This window comes from Pinus tabuliformis, chromosome 2_2 (assembly GCF_031772625.1).
Source record: "Pinus tabuliformis cultivar Carrire ecotype Pingquan chromosome 2_2, CPIR1, whole genome shotgun sequence".
Classification (NCBI taxonomy): domain Eukaryota; kingdom Viridiplantae; phylum Streptophyta; class Pinopsida; order Pinales; family Pinaceae; genus Pinus; species Pinus tabuliformis.
The window spans coordinates 1,226,548,791-1,226,560,381 of record NC_142300.1 but is presented as its reverse complement, the minus strand read 5'-3'; the positions used below and the strand labels follow the sequence as shown (position 1 = coordinate 1,226,560,381).

The following is an 11,591-nucleotide window of genomic DNA, read 5'->3' as shown; positions in this document are numbered from 1 at the left end:
ATACAGATGAAAATACTTTGGGGAAAGTCTCAGATAAAAACCCCACACTATTGCATTATCATACATGGTGGAAATACATAGGAATTATACAAAGCCTTAGCTCTCACAGCTAGCCAGCTCTTAGTACAATCCTCACAGGTGCTCACAGGCAATCTTGGCTTCTCTCCAGCCTTCCTCTCTGCCCTCCAAACTCCTATTTCCTTGCGTTGTTCCTTGTGGATGATTAGCCCATTACCAAGTAGAAAAACAAGCCTTAAAAAATGTGCAATCCTCAAGGATGAATCCTTGACTGCATGCATGAGTTTTCTCCATGAGAAAACACATGCAACTGATAGTACACTGTCCTTGAACATTAATCTCAACTGGGTCTTTCTCAGAATAGACATGCATGAGTTTCTAATGAGAGAATCTTCAATTAACTGGAGTAGCACTAGTTGAGTGCATTAATGCATCAACTGACTTTTAACTCACTATTAGTTCCTCATACAGTTTGGAATTAATTTAACTGGATTTAACTCAGTAAACTGAATTAACTAATTATAACTCAAATATAACTCAATCTTATCTCCTTAATTTAAGGGATAACTCTTGCACTACTTCAGAAAGACTTCTAAATTGAATTTCTCCAACTAATTAATTTAAAATAAATTAATTAATTATTTCCAGGTAGCTGTTAAAACCAAGTTTGATTTTAATTCACAATTTAATTCAAGGAAAAATTAAATTGAAATATTCTTGTTGCCATATTTCAACACTTTTGTTGGGTTTTTGCAACCGCCCACTTCAATAAGGGTTTCCTCCAACCACTTCAACGACCACTTAGGCACGCATGCTCTAACCAGATTCCTCTGGAGCTTTGATACCGCTTGTTGGTACTAGAGGCATTAAACACACTCAGAAGAAATGAAGCTTTGATACCACTTGTTGGTACTGAAGCATTAAACACACTCAGAAGAAATATACACAGAATGGGAAATTGAAACGAATACATAGCATGAACACAAAAAGTTATGTGGTAAAACCTTGACAATGTGTCAAGGAAACTTACATGGGTAAGGGATTGGAAACTTCTATTAATCAAGAATGAATCTCCATTATACAAGTTTCGGGCCCTCCCAATCAATATGGACACTTGGTTACATCACTCTTTCTAGTTATGAATCCTGTTACAATAATTAACTAGAAGTAATTTACAAATTTACCCATAATTACATTTTGTTGTCTTATTTCAAGAGGTTTACTAGAAAAGATTTCCAGTAAAATTTTTTGATGCAGCAGAATCAAACGGTATTTGTGGCAGCTAAGTTTATATTGTTTTGAAGTCTATAGATTTTTATCTCTTGGAACAATGTATCTTGTGCAAGGTGACTTGGAATTGCTTCTATAGACATTTTTTTAAGACTCTTAAATAATTAATCTATTTTGTGCAAAGTCTGGAATTGCTTCTATGGACATTTTTTTTAGACTCTTAAGTGATTATAAATTAAATAATAAAGAGATCAAACATTTTTTTGAGACTCTTAAGTGATTATAAATTAAATAATAAAGAGATCAAAATTTAGATTACTAATGCTCATAAATGATTATAAATTAAATAATAAAGAGATCAAAATTTAGACTACTAATGCTCCTAAACTAGAGGCATCGCATAAGATGCTTCTATGTTGTAGAATCCATCTGCACCATCGTATTCATTTAGGAATTTCAGAAGCTCTGGGAATGTGAGTGTGGAATTTTAATTCTCTGATGAAGGATATCTGTGGCTCCCAGCACTGTATCAATCTTCGTTGTAAAATCTAAGTTGAAACGCTGACATTGCATTTACTTACGGTTGATCATATATTTTTAGGTTTGCCGATTTACATGGGACCTACTTTTAATAGAATTTTGTATATCTAATTTCATCTTTTGATTCTTCTTTTTAAATTTTTCAAAATCACTGAGGACACTACATCAATATCCCCTTTAAAATTTAGTTTAAAATTTTTTTCCCGCATTTATTTACTAGTGGTTTATTGATTAAAAATTACTAAAATTTTAAAATTAATAGTTTGAAGTTAAGTAAAATTGTTTGAATTTATAATATGTTTTAAAGGTTTTCTGGGTATATTTTTCAGTAAAAAGAGATTTAAAATTTAGTAAAGATTTATGGGAAACACGTAGATTTTTTCCAATGAAAATGCACCAAGGTTTTTAGAATGCTAAATTTATATAGTCAAAAATAAATTGAAATAATAAAAGATCAAAATTTCATCAAAAATTTATTTAACCAGATTGAAGCCAAGGATATCCAACACATTTAATAAAAATTATTTTAAAATATAAAATTAAAAACACATATAATAACAAAATTATTTTATAATATTAAATCTATTTTTATATAATTTTGAAATTATATTTCAATTAAAAAAAAATTACATCCAAATATTAAAATAAAAAAAATCAAATATCAACTCTTCACAACCATTACAACCAAAACTTATACTCTTTTATATATATACATATATATATATAAAAACATGAGTGTTTAAACTTTAAAAATCATTTGCAAAATTACAAATGGTCCAACTTAGACATCTTATGGATGAACCTATAAAAGTTTCAGCATGCATCATTTAAGAAAAGCAAAACAATTTCGCAGTTCGCCAGAGTTTCTTAAAAAGATCTACATAATTTTCTCTCTCTTAGGTTTGAAAAAAATATATAGAAAGCTCCATTATGCTCTGCAGTTTTGCTGAAGCAATGATTTAAAACTTTTTTCTGAAACCCAGATTATGCCATTGTAAACCTCTCACGCAGTGCAGAAAATAAATGGTATTCACAATAAAAAATAACTGTTGATGAGATAGAGTAGTGGTACGCTGTACGTGCCATTACCTGTAAACGCAAACCTGCAAACGCACAAGACAGAAGATATAATAAATGCAAATGTGTGATCTTTGGAGGAAGTAACTGCTCAAAGTCGCTGACAAGAAACAAACTTAACAAATTTAAACCAAAAAAAAACTTAGATGGAAATATATTGCACTGCATATGTAGATATATATTCTGACCTCTTCAAGCAAAGCTCAGCGGCTTCTGGGCATCTTGAGTACAGAGAAACTACCGTTCCCTCCCTCCATATAAATCTGCATCTCTAGGCATGCACTAAGGTCATCCAGACTAATGTATTGCTGCTTGGCTGCCGTGGGTGAGATGAAATATTTAGCAGCATGAGAGGAATTGTGTATCCACAGGTAGGGCTCGTAACTTTCATGACAGAAGAAGTTTTTTTTTTTCAGTAAGAAAAAAAGCTGTATTATATTCATAAATATTTTGGAATATACATCATATGGCAGATAGTAGGAGGTATCCCAAATAGCTCATGAAGAAAGATCTTGAGAAAAAAATTATAAGATCCAAAAAACAACAGACAGAGGGATGATATAGATCCAAATCAGATCAGAATATTCATAAATATTTCGGATGATACATCATATGGCAGATAGTAGGAGGTATCCCAAATAGCTCATGAAGAAAGATCTTGAGAAAAAAACTATAAGATCCAAAAAACATAATCGACAGAGGGATGATATAGATCCAAATCAGATCAGAATATGACAGATACCGTCTCTGGACATGTCAAAATATTATAACGATCTATTGTATAATAAACATCAGAATAGATGAAGATGATAGAAAAATGATGAAGCATAGAGGAAATATATAATATAACAGGTTCAAGCTACATACCATATATGAGGATTCAAAATTTTTGAAGTAGTAGGTGCATACAACGTACCAGATATGAGAAGAGAATTATATATGCTATGTACCGGGGAGGCGGAATTCCTAAATATTGTGCTGAATTTCTCCAACAGTGATAGAAACCTGCCAAGATTCATTTGGAGAGGAAAGACCTTCTTTGGACAGCGCATCTGCCTCCATGTTGAATGACCTTCCAATGTGATGAATAGAATAATCCTTGTGAGCCTTCCATATAGATGAAATTCTTTCCAGCCACCCCAAGAGATTGATATTCTGAATGTGATGAGCAGATCTCACGTGATCAATGATCACCTTGGAATCACCAAAAATGTGCAGACCTTGGATGCCAAGGAAGTCACAAAAACTCAGGAGACCAGCCAAGGCCATTGCCTCCGCTTTGTTGTTCGATCCCTTGCCACCATTCCATGAGATTTTAATACACTGATCCACATGAGGAATAATGTAAACTCCACAAGCACAGATTCCATTCGAGGCAGCCTCGTCAAAGAATGCGCGAGGAAGAATAGAAAGGTCCATTGAGCACCCTATTTGTTTCTTGGCAATTTGTTGATTTTAAGGAGTCTTGCTGGTTGGAAGGAGAGATAAGATAGAATCTATAACAAGAGAAAAAAATATATTTCTTTCATGAAAGAGTGCCTTATTTCTCCATTTCCAAATGGACCAAATAGTGATCAAGGGAATAGGCCTCCAGTCCGGTCTCATTTTGCTCCACCAATGAAAAGCCTCTCTAATTGATGTGAAAGAAATCCTATTCAGCCCAAATTGATCAGCCAATGATTTCCATATCATAATAGCAAGGGGACAGACCAGAAAAATATGATAGTTAGATTCTTCATTTGCTTTGCAAATGGGACAAATAGCTGGCCCATGCCAATTTCTTTTTTGTAAATTGTCCCACGTCAGATTCTTGTTGTTAAAGACCAGCCATGCAAATAAAATCGTCTTGGTAGGGTAGTTTGCTTTCCAGAAAACAGTGGGGAAAATGTTGTCTGGGGAAGTAGGGTTCTCCATCTGAAGCATGAGATAGATGTCTTTTACATAAACAGTTGATCGCCCCTTAGGTCCATTCCATATAAGATAATCTTCCTCTAATGATTTGAAGATACCTGTTATCACTAAACAAATTTCAAAGAAAAGGGGTAAGGTGAGGAAGAATTGGTCTTGGTCACTTTCGTGTTCCTTTCATGCATAAGAAGCACTTGGCAAGCTTAGGATCAGCATAGATCAGAGTTCTCCATTTCAATTCAAGCAAGGCAGTTAGCACTCAAGAAGAAGAATGTAGCTTTGAGGAAGTCAAAAAGGAAATTGATGTCTACCAACCTTGAGATTGCCAAATTCAAGGAAAGTGCAAGGAAACATGCAATTGAAAAGGCAAATCGAAGATCTGAAGACACAGCTAAGCCAGTGGGAAAGGTTTCCTTAACTAAGGAAAGTCACGTAGCAAGTAAGGTCAAGTCCTCAAATTTTGATGATTTACCTTGTTGAATTTTTCCTTAAAGAATAATGCCTCTGCATTCAGTTTTGAACAACTTTAGGACAGATGAAAGGGACATTCCAGGATAAAGAAACTCAAGACAGTCGAATTTTGGCATTAAGCTGTGTTTTTGAAATTACACAGCAGTTTCGCAGCGCGTTGCGAAACCCCTGTAGCAGCGCGCTGCGAAACCCCTGTAGCAGCCTGTTTTAGCAGAAAAACTGTTTTTACTAGTTAACTTCCAAAAGCTTTCCTGAGCAGCCGAGAACTTAATTTTACAAACTGAAAGAGGCTTTTCTTCCTAACATGCTGCACTACAAAAACCTCTTTCAGTTTCTTCAATTCCATTCTGAGGTGGGAGAAATTAAGTATCAAACTTGCGCTACGAAACTGCTGTAGGTGCAGTTTTCTACAAGCTTATTTCTCTGTTTTACACCCGTTTTTCAAAGACACATTCTTGGCGGTAGAAAAAATGTTTCAACAAACCAAGAGAGGTTTTTGTTAAGCACGGATTGGTTCACAAAAACCTCCTTCCGTTTTTCCAAATACATTTTGTACGAGAAGTTATGACCTCTGTCCCAAGACCTATTTTTCAGCCAGAATAGAGCAAGGGACAGTTTCCTATTTGACACGTGTTTTTCAAGGACAGATTCTGAACAGCTGGAAGAATGTTTTAAAAAACCAGGAGAGGTTGTTGTTCTAGACAACATGGGCTACAAAAACCTCCTTCAGTTTCGTAAAATGTGCCATGGATGAGGAGATAAAGGCTCTGTCCCACATGCCATTTTCAGGGATTCTAAACCTAAAAACAAGGAAACATGTTCCCTAATTTCTAGGGTTTGTCTTCAGCAGTCAGATGACCATGTGGGAGGCTTCATCAAATTCGACTTCTTGAGGTTGCAAGTTGTCAAATAATGCTTTAAATGCTTAGATAAAGTTGTTGAATCATGATAAGGAGTTACACTCCTAGTTGTATTAGGTCTCTAGGACTACTAGTTAGTTGTCAAATGCATTTAAAGTCTTGTTTTATGGTTAGAATAGGTGTCACTGATGGTAATTTCGAATTCCCCTCATGATGGAGGAAGGAATCCAAGCATGTAAAGAGCTCTATATATAGAAGAACATCTGATGTACAAAGGGTTGGAAATTTTTATGGAAAAACTAGTATTTGGCATATGTATGACTCATTTTCAATAATACATGCTTGACTTTGCTCCTCAGGATTCATGAAGGGTTTTTCATGTTCAGAATATGTGATGTTGTCCTTTTTCTTAATTCTTACAGTGGTATGGATGTACAATCACTCAGAATTCACTGAATGTGCTCTGACTTCCTGTATACATGCATAAACTGTGTGTCCCATATGAGTTTATGTTCTGAATATTTAAACGCTGAATGCCCTGACTTCCATGTAAGGTTGAGTTCATTGTTATATTGAGGTGTTGTTGACTCCATAAGCCCAATGGATGGTTTTGTTTAATGTGTTTCCACCATTCATATTTTTCATACTTGTTTCATAGAGTTAGCCATCTAATCTTTATCAAAATCATTAACCTTTGAGAGAGCCCTCTCAGGTTGAGGAGGCTAAGCCTCAGCCAAAAGTTGGTTTGAAATAGTTACTTGAAGTCTTCCTGGTCTGCAGCCTTCCAGGGCCTGATTTTGAGATAACAATACCCCTGCTATGCATATAAGATATGATCTTGTCCCATTGAGAACACTGTGTACCATATAGTCCAATCATTTCAGCAGACTTCCAAATAGGAATAGAGCCCACCCATTTATCTATGACCTGATCCCAATAAAAAAATCCCATATGCTGAAGATAGAGAAGCAGTTGTTGAGGAATATTATAATCCGAAGCCTCACCCGCCAATGGATCCAAGCCAATTAGGATCTTTTTGCCCAATTGGAAATTCCATGCCAGGTTTTTTAGAAAATGACCCTCTATTTTATGAAAATTATGCCAAATGGCAGAACCTTTAGGAGGACCAAAACAACCTTGTCTAAACCAAAATGAAATATCTCTGTTATCCAAATATTTAGCCTTGATTATGATGCTCCAAGTACTGATCCCGAAAATTGCCTTCCATAAAGATCTGCAAAGAAGAGCAGTATTGAATAAGCTTAAATCCAGAATACCCCACCCCCCAAGGGCTTTAGGCCGAGATAGGTTCACAAGCTTTGACAAATGGAATTTTCTATGATGCCTGTTTGCTCCCCAAATGAAATTAGCCATGCTCCGGTTCAATTTATGGATAATCTTAACAGGGATATAAAAAAGGTGAGCCCAATAGACCAATAACTGAACCAGGACCGATTGAGTTAAAATAAATCTACCTGCCAGAGAGAGACTTTTGAATTCCCAGCCCGCAATTCTCTTGATGAATCTATCATGAATCCAAGACCAATCTGCAGAGGTGTAACCGACTGGCTTGAGATGGAAATCGAGGTATTTTAGGCCCTCATGGAGGGGAGACACCTGAATATGAAAGAGATTGGAGAGATACATAGCCATCTCAGAATTGATATCCTTCATATAAAAGGATGATTTGTCCTCGTTAATACAAAGCCCTGTGGCTTTCTGAAATTTCCCCAAGATTGAATACAGACAGTCCCATGAAACACGACACAACATAGCCACCAACAAGATGTCATCTACGAATAGATTATGAGAGAGAAATATTTCTATAGATAACCATCGGTTTGCATGCCTTATCACTAATGGCCCTCTTAATGTGGAGACTGAGCGAATCCATTACTAAAATAAAAAGGAGCGGGGACAAAGAACATCCCTGCCGCAGACCCTTGGCTGCCGGGAAAAAGGATGAAGGAATACCATTAACAAGAACAACATAGTTCACATCAATCACGCAAGCCATAATCCAATTCAAACAGTTAATATTAATGCCAATTTTGATGAGAAGGCATCTGAGGAAACCGCAATCTATGCAATCATATGCTTTTTTGAGATCAATTTTTAAAACGGCAGCCTCCACCTTCCTAATGTGCATAGAGTGGAGACCCTCCTGCGTAATGGCAACAACCTCTAATATATTTCTATCCTTCAGGAAGTCATGTTGATAAGGAGTAATGTGCATAGAAAGAATATTTCTCATCCTAACCGCAATAATTTTAGAAATTATCTTATAAATAGTATTACAGAGAGAGATGGGCCTGAAATCCTTGAAGAAGTTGCTCTCCCCCTTGGTAGAATAGGTGTTGTATATCTTGTTGTGCCTTAGGGTCTTCGTGCAATCGGGTTTCAGTGTGTAGGCTTTCACTAGAATCGAACCCACCCTTATATGTATATCAACAGGCCAGTCAGTCAGATTTTTTACCCTTGTCTTGGATTTCGATTATCTCTTCCCCATGGCAACCAATAAATCCTATGTTATTGGGTATTTAATGCCTTGACAGTGACCGTGAGAGCGGAGGATTCTGACATTTGCTTTCACCGTAAACCCGTTTACATAATTTTTCCGGCAAACACACTTTCCGGTTAACAGTTGCGGAAATGGGTTGACACATAATCCATGGCTCATGCTGATGCCAGATGATCCCCATGGGTATGATGGCCAATAAATAATGTTTGCAGTCATACAGTACGTAATCCAGTCTGTCAAAATTAATGTTGAAAGCCATGGATCTGGCTACGGATGTTTATATTCCAGAAGATTATGTCAGAAGGCGCTGCAAGCCAAATATATCGATGCAAAAACGAGATGGCCGACTTTCTTTCAATGATGTGGAGGCCGCGACCGAGAAGAAGTTCGATCTGCTGGGCAATAAGAATATGATGATCTTTACTTCTATTAATCATAGCAATAGCAGCAGCGTCAAGGAGGACATAATTTTTAATTATTTCAATCCATAAACTCTTGCCCGACTATTTCCATAGTTCCTTGGTCTACAGCTTCGAATAGCAGAGAAGTAGAATGTCTTCTCTCTGAATCGAAAAAATTGTAAACTCAATTTTGTAAGCATTTATTCATTTTTTCGCAACTACTCTTATGCATTTCTGCTTGTGTACTCAAATGTTGAACTATCTGCTTTTCTTTCGGTTTCGTTGCTTTGAGAAAATTTATCAAACAATATTTTATTTAAAAGTTATAATACAAAAACAATACCATTGATTCAGATGGGACAAGTACACCGAAAGAGGTAACTAGTATTTCTAATAAAATCCAAGCTTATCCATGTATCGAAATTACTTGTATCCAATCCAATCCAAGCTTGTTCCAGTATGTTATTGAGTAATTATTGTACACATATTGTGATTAGGGTTTTAACGGAGTTTCAAGGATTGGCTCTGACTATGAAATTATTCCTCCTATTAATTTGATAAATCATAACTTAAGATCTAATTAAGTCTCTTTAAATTATTTATCAACAATCGTTTGTGTAATAGGTGGCCATTAAGCCAACATTTATCCACTGGTCATTTTATAGAGTTCAAAAAATCTGCAAAGTTTCGCTTCCAAAAGAAACATCAAAGTTTTTGGAGACAATTTTTTGTGGCATGACAAGCAGAGAATATCGTAGGCCTTTCTTGGGAATTAATTCCATCTCATGTGATTGGGTTCGGATTCTATTCTGAATTTCCCATGACCAAGCCAATGAATTCATCATCTCACTATTATTAGCTTTGCGCTACATACAACGATTAATTTTGGGAAAATATTCATATCAACAATACTTACCCAATTTCTCTCTATTAGCAGATCGCGGTATTCACCGAGTGGATTATATGCACAAATATGTGCTCCAACATGCTCAGAGCTATGGATGCAACTTTCCATCTTAAATATTACTGTTGAATTATGGTTGAACATTAATTTATATTTGCACTGTGAATAAAATACAGAGATAACCATAAAGACAGATATGCAGCAGAAATAATACCTCAATTCATTACTGTAAAATACTGAAATATGCTTACAAACAGAAATGGAAATAAACCAGCTAGGGCGATGGTAGCTTATCTCTGAGAAGAGATGTGGTGGCTACATGCCTCTGAACTGTCTTACAATGAGGCTCGGAGGCCTATTTATTGTTGAGAAACAATTGAAAACCCTTCACATTCCAAAACCTAACCCTAGAAGATGAAACACCAAATTGTGGGGCCCGTTTTTGGGTAAGTTGGTACATCAACTTCCCGGGGTCGCAAATTGGTCATACTATCTCCGTTTGACGTGCATGATAGCCCGTTGGAAAGATCTCTCCGAGGACTACGACGGAAAAGACGATTTTTATCAGAAAAATCCCTGGCGGTGGATTTCCCAAAAAACGTCGTTTAGGGCCTCAAAACGGCTCCGGAAGTTTAGGACCCGAAAAACTGCTAAAAATAGTAAACTGTGCTGTAATTAAGGAAACTGAAAAAAAACTGTAAGAAGCACTAGAGTGGATCCAAGTGGAATTAGTGGGTGGCCACCAATATCCACCTGGATCATTCCTCCCCCCTTAGGAAGCAATGGTCCCCATTGCGTTGAGTTCCTCCATGAGATGAGGGAACTTCTGCTGCACTTGGTCCCTGGTGAGCCACTTGCCCTAGTGAAGGAGTTGTCCTGCTTTGACAACTCGATACAGTTGGATATTCTGCTGGCGAGTGTGCTTGATCTGTGTGTCCATGATTCGATCAGTTGCAACTTGTTCCATGCAAGCTGGATTTAACTTTGTGGGTGTGAGTTGTTCTGCAATGTCGGACGTGTCTAGTAATGGTGGAAAGTATGGCCGAAGGCGGTCGACATTGAACACCGGGTGCAGGCCAAGGAATGGGGGAATGCTGAGCTCAAATGCGTTGTCTCCCACAGCCTTGGTAATGGTGTAAGGGCCATATCGGAGTGGTCTGAGTTTTCGATAGGCTCCGGTAAGGCGTTCCTTTTGCAAATGCAACCAGACTTTGTCGCCCACTTGAAACTTGTGTGGCACCCGATGTTGATCATGTCGCTGCTTGTACTTGGCATTTGATTTCTCCAGAATGTCATGGACCTGCTGGAGAATATGTTGGATGTGCTCAATGAAGCTGTTTGCCTTATCTGTTTCGAACTGGACATGAGCAGAATCTGCGTGAGTAGCTGCAAATGGCATGGCCACATCGATGGGACATAGTGGCTGGAATCCCAATCCCACCTGGAAAGGGCTGTGGCCAGTCGAGCTGTGGAGAGCCCGGTTGTAGCTGTGTTGAACATAGGGGAGGCTCTCGTCCCATGTGTGTGGATGCTTTGAGTTGTACATGCACAGAATGTGTACGATCATCCTATTGACGACCTCAGTCTGGCCATCAGTTTGAGAATGGAAGGCTGTGGACTTAGTGAGTTTGGTGTCCAGCATCGACCAAACGCTAGACCAA

The 11,591-nt window shown here is 37.2% G+C and overlaps 1 protein-coding gene across 1 annotated transcript; it reads right to left on the bottom strand.

Moving 5' to 3' along the window:
• Positions 1 to 3,831: 3,831 nt before the first annotated feature.
• On the bottom strand, positions 3,832 to 4,284 carry LOC149197912 (uncharacterized). Its single transcript, XM_089408860.1, has one exon. It carries the CDS (start codon positions 4,282 to 4,284, stop codon positions 3,832 to 3,834), a length of 453 nt encoding a protein of 150 aa, XP_089264986.1.
• Between the last annotated feature and the right edge of the window lie 7,307 nt (positions 4,285 to 11,591).

What these genes read in the sequence shown, in the direction of transcription:
- LOC149197912 (XM_089408860.1), bottom strand. Translation starts at nt 4,284, where the DNA reads ATGGACCTTTCTATTCTTCCTCGCGCATTCTTTGACGAGGCTGCCTCG.